General features: G+C 34.6%; 1 protein-coding gene across 1 annotated transcript in view; it reads right to left on the bottom strand.

Moving 5' to 3' along the window:
- Window positions 1-2,586: 2,586 nt before the first annotated feature.
- CNTLN (centlein) overlaps window positions 2,587-22,829 on the bottom strand; it is a 188,462-nt gene continuing 168,219 nt past the window's right edge. Inside the window, 5 exon segments of the mRNA XM_077790387.1 lie at window positions 2,587-2,778; window positions 10,609-10,682; window positions 11,938-12,016; window positions 12,018-12,052; window positions 12,054-12,122. Of these exon segments, the coding sequence (XP_077646513.1) occupies window positions 2,673-2,778; window positions 10,609-10,682; window positions 11,938-12,016; window positions 12,018-12,052; window positions 12,054-12,122 (363 nt within the window). The 3' untranslated portion in view covers window positions 2,587-2,672.

The following is a 22,829-nucleotide window of genomic DNA, read 5'->3' as shown; positions in this document are numbered from 1 at the left end:
CCTGTACATAAAGGTGATCTTTAACAGCCCATTAATTTCACATGCACCGACGTCAGCCGTCGCTGCCCGAGGGACAAAGCCTGCCTGTGGCAGCATCTCAGGGCCGGCAGGGATCAGAGCACCGAGCCCATTTTTTGGGATAGTTTGCCATCTACAGGTCGTATCAGGCAGCACCAGGAGAGAAAAACATTAAATACATTAAAGCAGTCTTCTTTTGAACTAATTATTCCTATGGGCATCCAGAAAATCCACTTAATCTGTTTTTTCTTTTGTTAATGTTTAACTTTGTTAGCAGTGTCATCTGAAAGTGCTGAGCTAATCCTTTTCCCCAAATCATAAGCAGTATTTCATTCGGTGTTAAGAGCTTGGTTATAGTGAAAAGGAATTTAAAAAATATTCATAAAATATAACCAAAATAATTAATCTTAATATTTTTACAGTAATAAATATCTTTTCAGAGACCATCTCCTGTGCTGCTGGTGCAAGAAAGATCAAATAAGTAGTACAAACAAGTATGTTCATTGCAGACAGAACTCATTTGTGACAATAAAAGGCAAAACATTATTTCCTTTGAAGTATCATCCTTTTTGTTGTCCTTAGAAATATCTCTCCAACTACATGACTTTTTATCTCTGAAAAATGTTGACTGGTATTTCCATTTTCATTTGTTTATATCAAATTAGAAAAGAAAATAATTTCTGAATAAAAATACCATCTTTCTTAATCTTTTAAAGGCATTTTAATGGTATTTGGCAAATCTTCCAGCAAAGTTTTCAGAAAGACAGCAGTTTTATGGTTTCAGGAGCATTTGTGCATAAATCTGTCTCCAGCTGGGTTTAAGGATTTAATTTTGCTCTCTCTTTTCAGATGAAGTAGATAGTAATTTAGTTATGGAGTGTTCTTGCTTACTCTTGCAGCAAGAGAAGATGTCTTTTTGTACCCAGTTGCCCAGGAGGTACAGAAATTTTCAGGGGCAGTAAAGCAAGATATTTGAGAAAAAGACAGTAGTCTGTAAAATTCCCACTTTAAAAGACATATTTTCTACATGAATTAGCTGATGCTCCCTGTATTTTCTCCATGACAAAAGATCAAGCGTTAAAGATCAGCACCAAAATCAGAGTTCCACCAGTGCTTGTTTGGCAATGTGGAAATGAAGAAAATGGGGATAAATTTTGGGGATCTTTGGCCTTCTGAAGCTCTTTTCACTAAGCTGCAGTAGACATTTTGATGAAATAATGTTCAAATACATCTTGCTGGAATTACTGAACAAAATTAAAGCATAGTTTCCACGTGTCTTGATGGATTTATCTTGTTTAATTTTTGTTGTCATTGTTTTATTGGCATTGGAGTCCATATAAATTTTTAGCTTCTGTAAAATCTGAGACAAAAATTTCCAACAGCTCCGTTTTATTTGCATGTGGGTGATATTCTTTTGCTTACTTGAATGTATCACCACACAATTTCATATGACGGCCATTATTTCTTGCATTTATCAACCATTCCTAAAGATATGGCAGTTTTTTATACAGGGATAGTTCCCAGTCTTAATTTACCAGTGTAGGTGGAGTATGTTTGCATTATTTTCTCTAATTCAAATAAAAATTCTCTCAAGCCTCTGTGTTCACCAGGTGCAACTGACCATGATTATATCCCAGGAAAACACTGGACTGACATGCAGAAAACCTCTATTTCATGCTTCATATAAGTGAACTTAGTCTAAATAGATCTTTATTCTGATTCCCCACCCAATATGGATAATGATATCTGTTGTAAAACAACTTGATTTACATAAATGAGACATATATAAGAGCTAAACATTATTAACACATGAACTCATAAACATGTGTCTCGGTTTTTTGTCAGGTAGGTTTGTCCATAGGAATTCAAACTCTAATATGAAAAATGTGAGGAAGCAGCAATTATTTGTTAGTAGTGCCAAAGAAATCTTGGTGGAAAGAACTGGCTAAAACTCTACTTCCCCAAGCCAAGTGAGAGCTTGCAGCTACTTGTTAGCTGAGAAAAAACTGGATCTAGTAGTGGAGAAAAACATAATAGAAAAAATTTTATTTTATTGAATTTTTAAAATACATTGCACACGTTATGCTCAAGTATGCTCAGAGGAAAGTACAGCTTTTCCTGTATTACTCCAAACAGAATATTTTTATTCTACAATAATTTCATAAAAACATATATTTTCATGTAGCATATATCATAAATATGTGTTTTACAAAGAAGTTAAAAGAAATTAGGTATTCAAAAATCGCAGTGATATTCCCAGTTCCTTCATAAATCCTACTTCTACTGTTCTGATTATTACAATCAGGTGTTATTTGGCTGTTTCTTGTTCTTTCAAAATTGTATAAATGTGTGTTAGTCATAACAAAGACATCCTCTTTCTACAAAGCCTGTACACGTGTTCACTGCCAATGCATTTAAAGGAAAATAATTTTGAGCTTTGCATTGATTTGCAGCAATTTTTCTCTTCAGGAATCAAATACCACACTGCTTTCTAATAGGAATTTAATTAATTCCTCTTGTTCAACAATTAATTAGTTCATGGTTTCTGTGTATGTATTGAACATGCATATTGACAGGTCTTTATGAAAAGAGGAAAAACATGAGGAAACAGCACACATTTTAGTCACATTTTGCAAATATAAATTGTGGCACTATCATACAGTGTGCTTCATGAGGGAACTGTACTCTTCTACCAATTTCTTCTTCTCATTTAATTTTTCCAGTACAGCATCCATTAAGTATGAGGCAAAAGGAAATTGAAAAAGAAACAGAGTAAGAAAAATGATCATTAAACTTTATTTTTTTCATGTGAAATACATTTATTAAATATCTTTAAACTATCAGATTTCACTTAGTTCTGACAACTACCACACACACATTTCTGATCTTTAAAGTTCATCTGCCTGGTTAGTGTCTGAAATTTTGCTCTCTATCATAAAAATGATAAAAGAGCAGTGTAAAATGAAAAAATATAAACTCCTTATTGAACAATTCATGCTTTACTGACCATGTTAATGATGTAAACTGCAGTACCAGCATCTCTGTCATTTATCTTCAATCAGATGATCAATAAAAGGTTACAGTCACCTCTAGGGCATGCAGAAATGGTAGTGTATGTGTGTAAGTTCACTATTCTCAGGAGGATGAGACAGAACTACCAGTATAATTTTCAATGCTGTAGCAAATTGCCTTAGACTCACACACAAAACCTTGTAAATAATTAAACAACAAACAACATAAAATACCCCAAACCAAACAAGAACAAAACCCCAAAACAAACAAAACCACAAAAAAACAACTCTCAAAGCAAAGTAAAATCCCAAAGCTTCAACTGCATTAATTGTAATATGACACAAATGTCTGCTTCTGTAAAACAGGATACCAAAAATTTTAGTGACATGTCTACAGAGAAAAATTAAAACCTCTTTTAACTTATCTGATATGAAGGATGTATTTGCACAACCAATGTCTTCAAAGGATATTTGGTATATTTTTCAGTATCATCACTTTAATGCCTAAAGAGGTTTTCTTTCAAAATTCTGGTATATCGGTGCACTGTTTGTTGGGAAGTATTTTTAGAAGTGGTCAGAAGAGTGGTTGTGGCAGTATCCATCCCTCTGGGTAGTGCTGTGCTAGAGGAGAACGGGACAGTTTTCCTTCGCTGTTGAAAAGTCTCTATCAGCTTCACAGAACTCTGCCAGCTTTCTGAACACATGGCGAGACCAGTGCTGAGTGAGGGGTCAGTACTACATGAAAAGTAACAGCTCATTCAGAAGGAGACATAATTCCACCAGAAATAAATAAGGTAAAATAAAGAAACTGGTGGAACAAGCTGCTGGCCAATCATCATTTTCCGCTTTTCACAACTTTAGTTCAAAGCAACACTTTTCTATCTAAACTCCTGTGTAGTTCCACACTTCAGTATTGTTGCTCTAGTTTCATTTTTTTACTTCTCTATGCCATCTGAAAGAGAACACTGAATGGTCTTTATGCCAGATAGAGTAGTGCTTGTTTCCTAAATAGACATGAATCAAAAATTACAAAAGAAACAAATAAAAACTCCAGATATAAAGCACATCAAATACAAAATGTTACATTTGAACTGATATAGAGACACAAATCTATATACTGTTATTTATAATTTCAAACAAGTCAGAAAAAATAATCTAAAAAAGGAAAATCTTGTTTATAGAAGGCATGTACTGTGAAAAGATAAAATGGCATCCTAAGTGCTGCTAAACAGTCACTTTGTAGTTACAGGAAAAGGACAAGAATATGTATTATTTCCTTTTTCTACATGAAAGGGGGTTTTCAAGGGCTGGTGCTTTCTGGCCAGACATGTCTCCATCTGTCATAAATAACTTACATGTGTGGCAAGAAATTTCTAGAAGACATGTACACCTGTCAGCTTTCTCCTGTGCTCTATTGTGAAGACTTTTGGGGGAAGAGAAGGCTCAAATTCACTGAGCACAAATCTATTCAGTGTAATATAAGACATAATCTTATCTGAAATTCTGTGACACTCACTTGCTACTACACTTTGAAAATATTGACTCCAGCATCCTGCTCCCTCTAATTTCTCTCCCTTTTTTCCTATGTTCATTATGAGAACACTGTATCATTACCTCACAGTCTTTAATTCTTCTTGCCTGCCTTGACTACATCCATTTCTGATACATTTTACCTCCTTAATGCCATGACTGAGATGAATGGCTTTTTATTGATGTCTGTGGCTGGTATCATTCTAAATACATTTTACTGCTCACTTCTCTCTGTGGCTTCTATGTTATAACAAAGTGATCTTTCAAGAACTCTTGCCATTCAAGTGATTCATTTAAATCAAGAGCATTTGAAAGTGGAACATTATATCATTCTTTTAACATTTGTTGGTTTCAGAGAAAGTGCTGTATGTTTCTTTCTGGTTTTCTTTTCTTGCAGACACCCAGAACTGAATGATCTCTACAGCCTTAATCTTTAATAGAAGCTTGTCGGATTTACTTCTAATGATGACTCTGTAACTATCCTGGGAAACCTCCCTTTACACTTCTCCCCAGAACTTCACAACTACTGAAGTCATCTCTACTCTAAAGCATTCATCCCAGCTTCAAAACCTGCCATATGCTTGGGAAAGGCTTTGCAAGTTCAGTGAGTGCCAAGCACACACCTAAGGAGTGAAAGCTTGTTTTTACCACTGATCATGAGATATTTTAATACAGAATGATACTTCTTTTAGATTTTTTACAATTATCTGTGCCACAATCCACTAAACATTAATTGTGGTGATCCTATATCAGTACATTATGGTAGCCTTTAACAGAAGTAGTATTTAATTGGTTCATATGATTTTACAACATCTGAATGTGCAAACTACATCTGGAATAAAAGAATTTTATTTATTTGAGTTCCCAGATTTACAATTATCTTCTTTGATAGTAGGAACGCATATGAATGAAAGGCATATTTCTAACACAACTTACCAGACAGATATCTTGGTGTATGGATAAATGTAAGGTAATGCGATCCTAAAGAGTCAGAAATAGTAACCGTTAATTTTCCTTCTCTCACCTATTTATTCTGACCCTAAATGTGCTTCTTTTGGAGATCCCTTCTATAATAAAAACAAACTAATAATATTTATTGATGTTAAACCACATGACTGAGCCTCTGTCAGCACAAATGCATAAATATACAGCAATCTGCCAGCGGAAAGTATTATAATGGATGCAAGGCAATGTTTTTGTTCCAAGGAGACACAGCATCCCCATTTGCAGAGTGTAGGATTACTTCAGCTTCTGCTTCAAAAAGACTAAAACATTTTAGCATAAATATAAAAGTATTTAGGTTTTGGAACATACAAATTACTGGTTACAACTATTTCACATCTTCCCATATGGATCATTAGTACAATACATTTTCCCAACAAAATACAATTCAAACACTGCAGAGCTGCCGTAGATTGAATTAAGTGAACCACAAAAAATAATATGAAACAAAATTAGGCACTAAGACCAATAACTAAAACATCCTAAAATCACTAAAAACTAAAATTCAAAATAAATTTAAAAAAAAAAAGCTTCACTGTATCACTGGTTTTTGTCTTACTCATTGCTCTTATTCTGCCTCATGGCAGCTGCATATACATCATTATATAAATATATATGTGCCTTTTATTCTGAGTGACCAAGCCAATTTCTCCTTGATTTCAATTTAGGACAAGTGATATAATGTAGGTGGTTTTTTGTTTTTTTTTTGGTTTTTTTTTTTTTTGTGTGTGCATGAGATAAAACATAGATTTATACCATAATGCATAGTCAGTACACAGGACTAGGCTCTTATTCTCATAATGAGAAGAAAAGTCATGACCTGGCATCTGTGCTAATGGTGCCCAAAATGTGGTTCAGACTGTGCTGGTGCTGCTTTTTAAGGTGCAGTACCTGAAACACCTGGTGATGGTGTCAGTGGTGATTGTGCACAGGTTTGTACATGGGTGAATAGATGTTCCTGGGTGTGAGCTGTTCAATGACACACATAGACTGCAGAGAGACTAACGAAAGCAAAGCAGGTGATTTACATGCCAAGAAATTAGGAAGGAAACAACTGTGGCCATTAGTGTCCATTCCCAGATGACAGCAACAGAAATATGCCTTTAGAAGCCAGTGCAAATCCTAAAAAGGGGTTGGGGAAAATCCTAACTTATGATTAATGAATATACTGTTCTAAACCCTATTCTAGAGATGTGTTATACAAAGAGTGCCGACAGAAAGGGAGCTTTTCTGAATGTTTTCATTATTGGAATATGACTTTTAGACTCATAATGAAGTCACGTGAGAAAAGATTTTATTAGGCAGCTTTGTTAGTGTGAGATGTCATATCCCAAGGAGTGCATGAGGAGGGAGGAACGGCAAGTGCTGCTGTAAAAACTTAGGCAGATTATTTGCATTTTATTAAAAAATAAATTTTGGAGACTTCGGGCAGTAATCTGGATTGGGCTACCTACCATACTGTACGCACGCACAAAATTATTAAGATTTTTCTGAGATGGTGTGTCTTACAATAAGACACAGTAAATGAAAGCCAGGGGTAGTATAAGAAATCATGTTTAAGTTACATGAGAAGAAGTCATGTATTGGGTTAGCTATAAGTTTCCTATGATGGGAAAAAACTCAAAAACGTTGCTTTTGTTTGAGTTTTAGGGGGAGTGTTTATGATTATAAGAAGAGAGTGCTACTGCAAAGAGCCAGACACAAGAAGACATAAACACTCATATGTGAGGGATAAAGTGGGTAAACGCCTCATCACTTGCCTTGCAGGATGTAAATACACATACACATTGAGATAATCATACTTATTTCCCCCTAAATAAAATAAAACACTAAAAGCTTAAACACCTATGAGACTTCTCCCAAGCCCAAACAGTAATGTGTAATTCGTCTGATACCTCTACACATGTGCAAGTAGCAGGTATTTTTGTGCAGTCATGTGAAAACTCTCTGCAAACAGGTTCTTAACAGGCCAGAGAACATTTTTCTTTTATCCCAGTGTCAGTTATTGAGATGATTTATTTTTATTATTTCATGCTTTAGTGAGAACAATCTAGTGTTACTGTATAAATACAGAGACAACAGATTAAAACCTCAGTTCCTGGTCATTCAAGACATAGATTTAGACAACAAGTAATTTTTACCAGTTATGCTGAGTTTATAATACAGTCATATTATACTTTCCTATTACATGATTCTTGTTTACATAACAACATCACTATGCAGACATGTCTCTTAAATCATAAGCCTCTTAGTAGTGGTCTAGTTTCTTGACATAGTAGTTGATAAAACAAGGACACAAACTCTGACTGGTATCTGTGATTTTCAGGAATGCAAGAGTATTTATCACTAACATATTAATAATGTTGTAAAGCTGACAGATATGAGACTTTTCCAAGTCCATAAGAGTATGGAAAATAAAGGTACAGATGAAGTGAAAACAGAGTTGTGGCATCCTTTATCCTTTATTACACTTTAGGGGAATCTATAAAATGACAGTAGGAAGCAGCTAGTGCTTCATTCAGTCCCCCCCAAAATTCTAGTGCAGCAGTAAAATGGCGTATGCCAGTAATAAAAATAAAATGTCTATGACATTTTAAATGTTATCGTACTGTCACAGTAGAATAAAATTAGCTTGAAGAATGATCTGAAGGGATATGATGCAGTTCATTATGTATAACAGCAATAGCAGCAGTTTCCCAGGGTTCATAAAGGTTTCTCCATTAAATTTACCTCCAGTCAATAATTAGGAGTCCACAAATAAACCTAGGCAATTAAATCAATACTGCTGGGCAATTATGTTTCAAAGTCCTGGCTCAATGGCACAAAAAGACACTATATCAAACTGCAATATTAAGTGATCTGATGCAATTTTCCACTGAACGTTTACTCAGAAAATCAGAAAAGGGCAATCCTGCATCTTTGTTCAGGATGCAAATGGGTAGCACAGTTTGCCAACATGTAAAACTTAGCAGTCTGTCTCTTACGAGCAAAACCCTGCAGAAAGCTTACATTTCAACATGGGCTTTAATTTGCTGATCAGAAATATTACCAAAACTTACTAAAAGAAACCACAACCAAACTCTGCAAGATATGACTAAACCATTTTAAAAGGCACAGAGCTGTTCCATGAGCTGCTCTCAAATACAGATGAATAAATCTTAACTGTTTCCATCTATATGCCTTAGCATGGACAGAAATGAAAAGAAGAGCTGGCTGCTCCCCAAAACCACTATAATCCTCTTGCAATTCTAAAAATGGTCTGCTTGCCAAAAATTACCTCTACCCTCAGTGTTTCTTCTGAGGAACCCCACAAGATGGAGCAAAAATCACAGAAAATCACTATTAACTTGTACGCAAACATTCATGGCTAAGAACAATGAGATCTTCTATCCTTATATAACATTTGCAATCTTAATATACCTGGTTTGATTCAACAATTCCTTCAATCTCCATCCCCTGGTTTTTGCTGTCTGTCTATAGTAGATGAAGAAAAGTGATATAATTCTGCTGAATAATTTTTTAGCTATTTACCAAATAACAATGAAAAACAGAACAAGAAGTCTTCATTGTATTCTATGGATCTGGTTAATTATTTGGAGCACATAATATGAACAGAATCTTGAAATTTATATATTTTTTAAAAATAGATAAAATTAAGGCAATTAAGTAAATATAAATAATTGTGCTTTTAATGTTGAGTTTCATGTAGCATTATGAAGTTTGATTAAAATGCCAGTCTTTTTGACAAAGCCAGTAAAAGCCCACCGATATTTCTATTTCCTCTGCTGCAGCAATTAAGCAGTCTTCAAGTTTTGATAATGAAAGAGGGAAAACCTATCATTTCTTAGGAATCTGGTCACAGGATACAATCTCAACACAAAAGTTATTGATGGTTAAATACATAAATTCAATGTGTCTGTTTCTTTAAAAGGGCTTTCAAAATATTTTCAATCATTCATATTCTTAACTACTACATCACTAATGGATCCATACTAGTGAATATGCATTATGCAGTGGATTTACAAATCAAGTTTTATTTCTTTCCAGACATCAGCTGCCCATCATTTAAATAAAAGAGAAAACTAAAAATGTAACAGAAAAGTTTTAAGAGTCAGGATATGTTGTCAGTGATGTCCAAACAAAAGCTGACTATGGGTAGAAAAGCTGGGCTCTCACCTGCCAATAAACTGCCCTTGATCACTTACAAGAGGGGAGCATCCCAGCAGACTCTGTGTGTATTAAAAAAAAAGACTTGAAAGAGAAGAAAAAGTATCACACAGGTCACAGCAGCAGTCTCAATGGACCCCTCAGGGATTTCTGCTAGTCTCAGACTTGTCATCCTCTATGCAGCTTTCCTCTCTGCCCAGAAAATGTCGATAGGAAAATGTTTGAGGGGCCTCTGGTGGAAATTTTTTCATTCTTTCTGCATTGACAGGATGCCAAATCAATATTTACTTCCCACTAACAAGCTGCTCGAGGTCTCAGTAGAAAATATTGTAGGGAATGCGAGAAGACACGATAATAAACAGCTGTCTGGCTATGAGGAAAACATGAATTGACTGGAAACAGGTCCACAGTAAAAGGTCACAGAAACCCATGAACTCCTCAGGTGTCCATAACAACTAGTAACTTTAAAGGCACATAAAAAAAGTCTCTTTTTCCTAAGAGGTATGAGAGAACAGATAATTTTTACTCTAGAAAGCATTATACAGTGTTTCAATAATTCAATTAACACATTTGCCAAGATCTGTGCTGGTTTTCTCTAGCATTGTTTTACTGGTTATGTTAGCTTAAGTTAGCTGTTAAGTTAGCTATCACAATCCTTGATTAACATCTCTTCAGTTTTACACAGTAACTCTGATTTTAAGAGAAATACAAAGGAAATGCCACAAAACAAGGACTTCACATTGCTCATCACAGTATAGTTTGAGACTATCAATGGCACCATAATTACAAGTACAATGTATTAATTAAAAACTAAAAACACATAGCTAATCAAAGCAGAAAGTTATAATTCATTGTGGGATTCTATTGATTGAGCCCCTGTGCTTCAAGAAGTTTCTGTATATGCTGTAGCCATTCTTTAGTTTTTCCAAATTCCATTTTTGTTTCTGCTGTTTCCTAAAATGAAAAACATCAGGAACAAAAAAGGAAATGTGTAACTGGGTATACGTAAAATACAGAGCATGTGGAAGTTGGAATCACATTTGCAAAATTAGTTTTCTGAAGCATAATCATCAAGAATCAGTGCTCTATTAAAATCTATTAAACCTACCCTTGTCTGTTCATGCCTCTAGAAATAGCATAGCATGTCTTTTCATATGAATATACAGGCGTACGTGTAATCTATGTCTAAATTTTATAAGTTTAATAAATGTTTCTGAGTCTACACCCTGATAGAATATATAGTGTATGTGTAGTGTAAATTCATCTCCCACCTAATAAATTTGTTTTATATTTATAGTTAAGTATGTTTACGTGTTTTACACATATATTCACAGTGACTAAAACAAAAAGCTACAGGATGTAGAAATTACTTTGTGAATGAGATAAGCTTGGAACAATTCTGTCAAAGTGAATCGCTTTATAGGATTGTATAAATGTAAGTAAACAGGGCAGGGATCAGCCCATTTTATTTGTATTCATGAGTGTAATCTCTATCAGTGCATACACATATCATGCACTGTTGTTTCACCAACAGGACACCATCCTTTTTGTGGCCACTTTATATAAACCTAAGTCATCACCACAGTGCTGCTACAGGCCAATAATGGCCAGCTCCTAGACACTTGCTAAAGTAACTGTACAGGCTTTTTCATGTATTATTTGATCAGGACTTAATAAATCTGGATAAGAAACCCACCACTGCATCTATTTAATAGAGTGATTTGATGAAACACTATCAAATATTTCATAGTAAAATGTATGATAGAATCAACAAAAAAGGCAATGAATTCACACAGAAACCATCTGTCTACCAGAAATACCTTTAATAGGTATCACAATTCATAGAGGAAGTATAACAAAATCAATCTGGCACACCAAGACACACTCTAATTTTGTTTTCTTTAATGCAGAAGTCTATTTAAAACATACAATCCTGCCAAATAGCCTCACAATAAAGAAAAATACGGAATAATATCTCTACATACACATGCTCAAAGCAGTATCTGTATATTTATGCATGCTGTAAGTCTTGCCACCTTATGAATCTCTAGCCTGACCTTTTCATTCAGATTAAATCCTTCTTGATTTCTGTGCTGTATCTTGCACAATGAAATTCCAGTTGTTACCTGCAAATTCTTTTCTTCAAGGAGGATATAGTCAGCATCTTCTCATTTTTGCTTTTTTTACTGAAGTCCTTATAATAACTTACCTGATCATCTCCTTCTTGTAGTATTTTGTAAAGATCAGTGGTTGAAACATTAAGGATAGACGTTGCTAACTGAAGACTTTTGTGAAAGACTGTTTTTGCGTGCTTTCATTTCTCCATTTTTTTTTTGCCAGTTTGATTTTTGTTCTTAGCTTTTGTACACTGTGATGTAACTCTCCAGTTAGAGTCTAGAAGACATAAGCAAAAAATACTCTACTGTCATTTTTTTTAATAGTGCAAACAAGATGGAAAAAACAGTATCATTTAGATTAAGCTCCTTTAGATGGGAATTATCTTCACTCTGTATTATTGGTTCAACAGGATATGTGCTGGAATAATAAATAGCATGCTACTTAGAACACAAAACATGAATTAATACAATAAACAAAAATGTTTTTAAATGTACATACTGTTTTGGAATGTCTTCAGAAAAGTAACTATTCTTATAATGCCATCATTAGTAAGACAAAGCAGCTTCCACACAATCAAAATCTTTTCCTGACCCAGTCTAACAAAAATGTTCTTGAAATAAGAATGTGTCAGGCTTCACTGTGGTCAAATAGAATGCTTTTTTTTTTTTTTTTTTTTTTTTTAAGCTTATTGACATTCTCTGCATGCAGAAACACCAATATACCTCTTTATTCAAAACTTGAAAATTTGTTTCCCACCAGGAGAGGCTTACTTAAAACTGTCCTGGCTACCAAGCTCCTATCTTACCTATTTCTTAAGTTCTTGGGTTCAGTGAAATAACACTCAACATCTCAACATCAGTGTAATTCATCAGTTTTATAATTGAAGTAAGTTTGGTTTAATATTTATATAACTATGACAAAAAGATTTCATCAAAATCTGAGCAAGACAATTTCATTTAAAAATTGTTGACTAACAAACAAGAGTACTAATCAATTTTCAGAAGATTCTCCTAGAATATTCAACTTCCATGACCCAAGTAGTACCATGATTGTCAGCACAAACAATTTGGCTCAGTTGAAAATGAGCAAAGAAGGTTTTCTTTTGATCATCCTAGTGAAGCTCGTCTTATTAAGATACATCTCAACAGTAGGTGATCATCTCCTCTTTTTCTAGAGAATACCTTCATTTCATAGAAACTGACTACAGGATTATGAAGCCTGTTTATTTGCATTTTGGGTAAAGTATTCTACAGTCTCTAGTGTATCTGAAACAGTAATTAGAGAGCATTTCCTAATACATTTCAACAAAGCAGACTCATCCAATTCCAAGATTTTTTTTCCTACCACTTCCCAACTTAACATTTTTCTGTATTTAATAAAATTTAATCATTAAAAATAAAAGCACCCTACGAATCTGGGGAGAGGAGGTACAGTGAAATTTGTCCAATTTTCTGATGCAAGTGTGGGTCCCTTCATCCACAGAATTTCCAACAAACTATTTCGGACATAAACCTATCTGCAAGTGCAGAGCTGAGAAGAACAAAGAAACTTGAAATGTAATGGGCAGGGACTTATGGCAACATGAACTAAGCTTATAGAAGGAAATAGACTAAGAGAAGAGGGAGCCTCAAAAAGAAATGCACACACTATGAAAAAAGATATAGTTAAATCACATGTTTTTGTAGCATTTGAAATGGTCTAACAGTAAATTGGCTCTTGAAACATATAGATGTATTTGACAATGGAAAAATAAGTTCAACCCTACTTTTTCAATCCAATTGAATCAGCTTCCCATGTTTTAAAAAGAGATCTTGCTAAGGCATAAGGGATCACTCCAGAAGATGCACATGTGTAACCTGAGGCAAAGAGGAAATGTAAATTAAAGGAACAAAATAGCAAGAAAATCACCTGCAAAGCCACTTAGAAAGACTACAAAAAATGACAAAAAACCAAAAATAGACAAAAAAGCACATGATAATAAGCAATGTTAATCATTTCCTCGATTGCCTTAGAAAACACAGAAAAATTGCCAGGCAATAGTAATTTTACATTATTACATAAATGTTATTGGTGTATCCAGATTCCAAAAGAAGTTAATGATGAATGAACAAGCTGATAGCAGTAGTGGAACTCAGAAACTGCAGCTTCAGTGTGATTGTCTTTTAGTCCACGGTTCCAGAAAATAAGGTGCTAGAAAGAAAGTTATCAGAAAGACACTGAAGAATCTGTAGCATCAATTTGAAAAAAGGAATAAAAAAATGAGAAAAAAAAAGAATAAATAAAAAGCAAGTTTAAACAAAAATCACAGAAAGAGAAAATTACAACTAATAGATTTTAATATGCAAGCATACACTTTATATATAATCACAGCAGATCATTCATATGGAGAATTTGCACTTCAATTTCTCTGTCCCTTGAGCAGTTCAAATACACTAAAGCATATGAAAAGCACAAAGCATATGTGAAAAAAGAGGCTATTTTATGGACATTAATACTAGATAGATTCTGAGAGACTAGCTATTTTTGAACCTCCCTCCTTCATGTTATAGATATAATGTTTTGATATCAATTTTATCACTAAATAAGTGCCTTGAGAATTATAGTCTTCCTGCAATTTTAAGTTGCTTTTTTCTTCTGTTATTTTCTCATCCATCATATGCTAATATATTAATGGGCTAAATTGTTTACTTATTAGTGATTTAATTTATATGTCAGTTCATGCTCCAATACAGAAATGTTCAGTCTCAAGCCACACAGCTTTCAGAAACTGAAAGACCCATTTCCAAATCCAAAAGTACAATGACTCAAGAGTTAAACAACACAGGTTTTGCTGATGAGTGTGCTGAAGGCAGTATAACTTTGTTCTGTGATTAAGAACAATTCTGGAGATTAAGAACAATTCAATTAAATGATTTGAATTGAAGATTCAATTAAGAACAAAAACATTCTGGAGCTAGGTGTAGAATTTTGAACTAAAACATTTCCCTTGGTGTGTTTCAAAACTGTTTAATTTTAAACTAATAAGCATATGTAGGGATGTAAGCTACATGAAATCAGTGCAGTGCATTACTTCTGTGCTACACTGATTTATAACAATGCCTGTATTAGTACCAGTAATACTAGGATTTGAGATTTTATCTTTGGTTATTTTCTTTTGTTGTCAAATGTATATGCTATTTTGTTAGCAAAGCCATTTTCCTAACTTAGATGTTACCATCAGAGTTATTCCTGTGGGACACACTTTGCTGCTACCAGCCAACTAGAATAGGAATTCTTGATTAATTCCTGAAACGAATCTATACTTCTTGTCAGACCAGTGCAACTACCACTGATCTGACAAGAAAAAAAGAAGCTTAAAATTCCAACAAAATTACCTTAAAGTTCCTAGTCTTTTTTAATCATTAGCAATTGTTGAATTACCAACCAACTCCATATCATTTCTATAATATACATTACAGATGTTGGGCTAGAAATAATTCTGAGTTATCTCCATGATAAGCCTTTTCACTTTATTTTCACTACCTCAAATATTCATTCTTAAGAATATATTGTTTTCAAATTTGGCCGCAGTATATAACCACTTCTTAGAACTGCATCTTTTGCCAGTTTTGAGACGTAAAAAGACAAAGATTTTCTTTCAATTAGAAGGTCATATTTAATTAAACACTCAAGGAAGTCTTGGTGGCACAAAGACCCTGACAGCACACTATTAATAAAGCCTTCACATCCCAAAACACTGACACTCGTTGATCCTGGAATTAACACAATTTGATCAATGGCCCTAAGTAATGCTGGATGACCAAGGCAAGGCCAAAAATTTTTCCTTTAATTACCATGTTAATTTACATAATATTATTGTTTGTAAAATTGTAAGTTTGTAATAATGGTCCCAAGACAAATTCTGATGCTAGCTAGCACTATACCTACGTACAGCCAGACTTCAGTCTTGCACTGCTGCAGATCTCATGTCAGAGGCCATAGCTCACGAGTCATGGATAATTTAAAGTCTTACTGTATTTTGTACTATAGTAATAACAGTGTGCTGCATCTGGCTGAGATAGCAGAATCATCAAAGTTGGAAGAGACCTTCAGAATCGCCTAGTTTTTAATCACAGTGGTCAAATTAAGGTTCAGTTTAGCTTTGGCTCTTTCTGTCCACATACTTGACAACATCTTTGTACTTCCACCCAAATTACCTGTTCATCCTTCCAGAGATGCTACACTCTTTTGTTGTCACAAGTTCAAGCCTAAGGTCTCTGTTAAACCAGAACAGTATTTTTCCTGCTGGCTTATCTTACAGCACAAATGGAGATGTAGTTAATTGTCTTCCAACAGCTCCTAAGGTGCAGTGTTTGGGATTCGTAAGTAAACCCATGCTGATAACATACCAGCCATTGCTAGGCAGCACGGGCACAGTGTCAGGGTATTCTGTTTCTCATGCTGCCACCTGGGCATGTGAGCTTGGGATGCACACAATGGGGAGAGGGAACCAGATGGGATAGACAGCTGGCCCCAAGTGACCAAAGGGACATTTTCCACATACACCACTTAACAATAAAATCTAAAGGAGGTGGCGATTTGTCTGCTCAGAGCCTGGCTTGGCATTGATCTGCATTCCTTGGGGGATTTAGTCTTCTTTCATTCCTTCATTAAACTGTCCTTACCAACACACAAGTACACAAGTTTTCTCAATTTTGCTTGTCCTATTCTTTTCCCAGTCCTACTGGGGCAAGGAGCAAGTCCCTGTCAAGAAAGAACTATGTGGTGTTTAGCTGCTGGCCAACCACCACAGCTGTTGGCCAACCAACCACAAACACATAGGAGAATATAATACAAGAACAATTTTATATGTAGTATTGTGTGTGTAGTTCAATATGGAGATGTCCTTAGATACAAGTAATGTGTTCTTAGAAACTCACTTGTTTTGTAGATTATAAAAGTATATGGATATAGTTCAAAGTGTTAAACCAAAAATGAAGTGGAAAATCTTTTCTGAAAAAAGGCTAGTTTCCTAAAGAGTCAAAAGCATTATGAAGATGTCTGTAAATAACAAGAGCTAAATTTCACTGAACTGAACACTGAGTTAAAGAACTCTACTTTTGTGGTGGAATATTTATTGCTGGCCTAAAGTTATTCTGCAAAAAGACTGAGAAATATTACAACCTCAAATACCTAATAATCAACAAAACAAAACAGAATGAATAGACAAAATTACACAAAAAGATGATGTCATACACCATTTTAGCAGCTGAAATAAGCATTCAATGAAAGTATAGTTATTTGTTCCTTATTCCCTCTCTAAAAATGACTTTCAAAATACTTTCAGTAATAATGTTTAAACAGATACCACAGGATGACTGAAAACACTTCTATAGTAATCTAATTTTTAAAATATGTTATTTATTTTATATTTATATATGTTATTTAAATTAGCTCAGCTCCTTTACTTGAAAAAAAACACACTTTCTAGGCATAACCTTTTTTATCAGCAAAGGGACAAGACAAGACACAAAAACAGGCCACTACAATGGACTTGTTTTGCTTAGGGCTATAACATGTAGCATTCTCACCCAAGGCAAAGAAAAAGCCTCAGGAGGTTGATTTAATTCTTATGATTCTCACAGATTACATGTCATTTTTAGAGACTCAGCAGATGCCCTGAAAGTAAAGATGTACAGGACATACAGACTAATCTTCACCAAGTTCAGTATTCAAACTTCTGTGGCAAAATATTTAAGTGGCAATAATATTATTTTACCAGTGTCACAAAGGCCACATTTATAAGGTGATGCATTGGTTTTATTTACCTTCTGCAATTATAGTTTCTGCTGTGGTTCCATAATTTATTAATATACATGTTCAAACATGATGTGTCTCACAGTTTGTGTACTTGGAGGAATTAAGATATTTTATTATCTTTTCTATTAAGAATAAAATAAACAGACAAGACATTGAATTTCTTAAACTCCCCCAAAATAAAAAAAAAGATACATTTAAGAGAATATTAGTGTGATACCTAAAAGCTAGCAGACATGCAAAGTTTCAAAGGCTAATTTAATAAGTACCTGAAAGGAAGAAATACATCCTCTAAACCTAGATATCAGACCAATATATATGATTTAAATTAAACAATCTTATGTTGATCAGCACTGAGAATAGTGCTCACAACTACACAGAAATAAGTGAAAGACAGAAGCACACATGGCCTGGAAGAACTGCCTCACCCAACAACATGTAAGGACTCCAAATATAGAGAAATTGCAGTCTGAATGTAAAAAATAATGTGATATCACAGTTGCATCTACAAACTGATTTTCCACAATTTCCTGATTTTTCAATCGACGCAGGCAAACCTGAACACACATCAGCCTAACTAAGATTCTAACAGACAAGATCTGAAAGATTCATTGAAGTAATTTAAAATATTATCATTCTCTTCTATGCTAGCAGCAAAAGTTATCTCCAGTTTGAAGTCCAATATCCTAGCCTAGTCCTTCCTTCTTCATGGCTCTGAGCTATGGATGACAGACTGTGAACTAGAAAAGGTGAATTCTGTAACATCCCAAACCACCTATCTGAAGAAGTGTATACAGATTTGCACAGTATTCCTTTTTCAACTACTAAAGCTAAACCTATTGTGTTTTTTCTGAAAACCCCTCAACTAACACAGTATAAAAAAGGCCTTAGACTATTTTAGTCTAAAATTTTAGTAAAAATTTTATTATTTTACTAATATTTTAGTATTGGCATACAAAACTTGAGCTTCCTGGCACTTAGCACTGCCGACCCCAAAAACCCAGTTAAAATGTAGTAAGAATTATAAGATACAGTGATAGGAATTAGTAACTGCATTGTATAAAATTTGATAATCTGATCCCTATCAAGGGCAAGATTTGAATTTGTAAAACTATATATGCTATATGCTGGCATAAATTGTGCTATTCCTACTTGCCATTAGGGGTGGAAGCCTTCCTTGGCTGGCTCACCACTTCTCCAAAATTGAGCAAAATACCATTTGTTCTGGATTCAAAATGATTAAAAACAAATGGTTTCTTTATAACCATATATTTCTGAGTACAAAATTGAGAATGCTCTTTTGACTGCATTTGCTTAACCATCTCCAGGTGCAGAAAACCATAGGGAAGAATACAGAAAATATTTCAACCTGTATTTGACATTATAAGAAATGGAAATGGAATACATTGTGCTATGTTCTTAAAAAAAAAAAAAAATTTCTTTACATATACAAAGACAAATTACTTAAATCATGGACAGTTTTTAATTTTAGATTGTCTTCAAAACAAGCCACACATGCAAAGATACAGCAACGGACTTACTACAGCCAATTACAATGTAGTTAATTTTCAGTAGAGAATACATTCTTAATGGTACACTTACGTGTTTTAAAATTCCCTGTGTAAATAAAAATTAAGGGGCTTTGTACTATTGGTCAGCTTTTTTCTCTTTTCGTTTTCTAGTCATCTCTTGAGAACTGCGTAGATATCATATTTTATGTCTGAAATATTGTCTTAAAAATCTGCTTTTTTTCATTACATTCTTTTTAATACCTTTAAGTAGAAATTATTGCATCACCTGGACAACTTATTTATAGAATATACAGCAGCTACCTACTAATATGAGGGAACCATAGTCATATATAATTTTACAGCTTTACAATTATCTAATCTCCCCAGTACATTAAGCTTTAAGACTGTCCAAAACTTGAACTGTAGACCCATATGTTTTCAGACTGATGCTGTTTGTTAAGTATCAGCAAACACTCCATAGTTTTCATTGTACTGTTGCTAAATTTTCAGCACAATTACCATGTTTTGTGACCTATAACAGAGAAAAAAATAATAGTTTTCTTTATAGCAGAGAATGAGTTGAAATATGTATAATCAGCATGGGATGACAGGCAGAATATTTCTGTCAAAATATATTGGTTTCTAAAATTCTATTTATGTCAAATAGGCAATAATAATAATTTAAAGTCCTATTTACTTCTGCATTTAAGTACTACCTCATTTATACTAATTTTTTGTCTATATTCTTTGGTTTCAACAGAATTTCTTCTGATTTACACAGGTGCTAGCAAAACTACCATCATTCCTTTAAAACTTCATATATTACAGCTATTTACAAAAGGGCAAAAAGAGGCACTGACAGAAATTAGAGCTTCACACATGTAGCAAGAGATGCCTGGGATCTTAGGGAGTTTATTATCTTGAACAGTTAGGGCAGACAAAGTCAGCACAGTTGTACCAGATGTAGCAAACAAAGATATTCAGGGCAGACCAAGAAATACTGAGGTGAAGCAACACTCCAAAGGTCACACAGCAGGTCAGTGCAGTGACCAAGATGTGAAGAACACCATGATTTTCTGACATTCATCTCAGGGTCTAAGCTTATGCTATCTTTCTGCAGAAACACACAAAAAGCCTAAGAACTTTAAAACAGATGCTCTGTATAAAACCACTGCACTGCTGAAACAAATGTATCCTAAACCAAATTTAAGAGGTCATCTCTGGCATTACTTAGATTATTTTAAAAATCCCAGAAAATTTACCAACTGTGTTTTCTTAAAATACTGTATTTTGTTTGGTTTCTTAATGATTCTATCTTCCTAGAGTTCTTCCTACTTCTCTGTAGTCCTTTTGGCACCTGCCTTGGGGAATCCCCTTAACTCCCAGCTTCCTAAGTTACTGTGGACACTTTACAAGACCCTCTATATGAATGGGTGCTTTATGTACTCCCTGCTACAGCTCGCTTTCCTAGCAATTTGATTGACATGCATTAAACAATTATTTCTACATGAACTCTTACATAAATCATTACTGGAGACCTTTTTCCTCCTTTCCAAGTTTTTCTAGTTTTCTTGGATTTTTGCCAAAAGGATTTCTAATCACTTCAAGCCTAGAGTCTTCAGTATGTACTCATAATGTCCACCCCTGAATTCTTCCAGTCATTCCTTTTTCCAGTCAACATTGTTTCTGTCTTTTAGACCCCAAACTGGCCATTATTTATAAACAAAGCATCTTTGTAGGTCCAGCAGATAATGGAGTAAGAGCTTTAAAAAGAAGTGTCTCCAATCCAGTTAAAGAAATCCCAGATGGATCTAGACACTTCCAGAAAGTGCAGTACGGAGTCTTCAAGTAGCACCCCCAGGTAATCCAGCTGATCCTGTTTCAATCTCATTCTTTGCTAAACCTACTCTGATTTTTTTTTTTTTTTTTTTTTTTTTTTTTGTACTGTGGCACAAATGGAATTTTTTTACAGATTAGTGGAAGCAGTCTCCAAGTCTGTTGGATCTGTTCCCACGCTATCTGCTGTGGTGTGTTTGTGGTCCCCGGGGTGTCCCCCAAGCTGTGAGTCACTGGCAGCAGCGGGCAGGCAAGGAGACTCCACACGGCTCCTGGGGTGCTCATTACATCAGGGTTTATTGGGGGTCCTACCCCCGGGAAACAGCATGGTTTCTGAGGGACTAGGGGGGAAGGGGGAGGGAGGGACACAAAAGGGAGGAGGAGAGAGGGAGACTATAGGGAGAAAAAGGGCCAAGAGAGAGCCTGGTCCCACCGGCACACTTAACAGGGAGATTCCAAGTGTGTGCAGAATAATATTTGGGCCAATGCGACTACAGACAGATGATACTTCAGGGGAGGATTACAGGCTTGGAATAAACCATACATTTTCAAAACAGAGCATACAATTTAACATTTTAGTAACACCATAGCTACCTACAATGATAGAGTCATGGTCTGTGAAAATGGCTCTCTTGCACTCTAAGAATGAAAACAGCACCATTATCAACAAAATCACTTGTGTATGTCAGATATGCATCTGAACTTTGAATGAGATATACATGCACAGCTACAAAAAACTGACACACCTTACAACTTGGTTACATAGTTGATATCATCTAAATCAACATCCCTAAATTCTTAATACAGAATTAGATAAAAAGTAGTATTTATAAACATTCAATATATTTTAACCTACATCTGTTATGGTCTTTCTCTATCATAGTCAAAAACCAAAGTGAAGTGCTATCTTAAATCTGAAAAGCAAAGAAAAAGTAGAGTATGGGCATGCTTCTCAACATTTTCCTCTTTATTCTTCCATTTTATTTATCAAGATTTTTTTCCATTAAGACATCTACAGTATATGCTGTTCCTGGAACACTGTATGTATCAGTAACCATATGCCTCCTGTAAACCATACGAATTCAGCCGTTCACTTAATTCATTAAAATTCACAAAGCCTATTATTCTGTTTACAGTCTAATAGATATTCACTGTCACTATTCAGGCCTCTGATTCAATTTGCTTAAATCTCAGATGCAGAGTAATCCTGATGGAGATTAGCTTAATTTATCACCAATTTCTTCTCAGAACCAAGAAAGGCTGATATTTCATAATAAAAGCTGTGTTTCTACTTTTTTTCATGGAGTAGCATGCCCAGTGAAGAAGAAGCAATAAATACCTAATTTTTTAATTGTGAGATTTTCTCAGTTACACAGATTTTGCTTTTCATATAGGACACCATCTTTTAAGGTGTCTATTCTACAGCTAAGAATACTGATTCTCTATCACAGTGGAACATGTTCCTGGAATCAAATACGATGCTGATTCTGACTGAACACAGATTGGCAGACTTATCATGTACTCCACACAATACAAAATAATCACTCTGGGTATACTTTTCTAGGTAAAGTGTTGACAGTTTGGAGTGTAATAAATGAAATATACTTATCTTTTGGCTCTCAAGTGTTCTCAGTGGGGAAAATTTTCTAGCAACTTGAAGTCATATTAAAGATGTCCACTTCCAAATCAAAACTGACAGTGCTGATTTATGTGATAATATCTGCTGTTGTTTGCAAAATGTCCCAGTGACTCACTGAAGAAATCTTTGTTTGGTCAAACAACGCTTCCAAATTGGCACAGTTGCATAAAATTTTCAAATATACAATTGCATAAAATTTTC

Source organism: Lonchura striata, chromosome Z (genome assembly GCF_046129695.1).
Source record: "Lonchura striata isolate bLonStr1 chromosome Z, bLonStr1.mat, whole genome shotgun sequence".
Lineage (NCBI taxonomy): Eukaryota > Metazoa > Chordata > Aves > Passeriformes > Estrildidae > Lonchura > Lonchura striata.
Note: the sequence above shows the minus strand (reverse complement) of the source record. Positions and strands in the feature narration are given on the sequence as shown.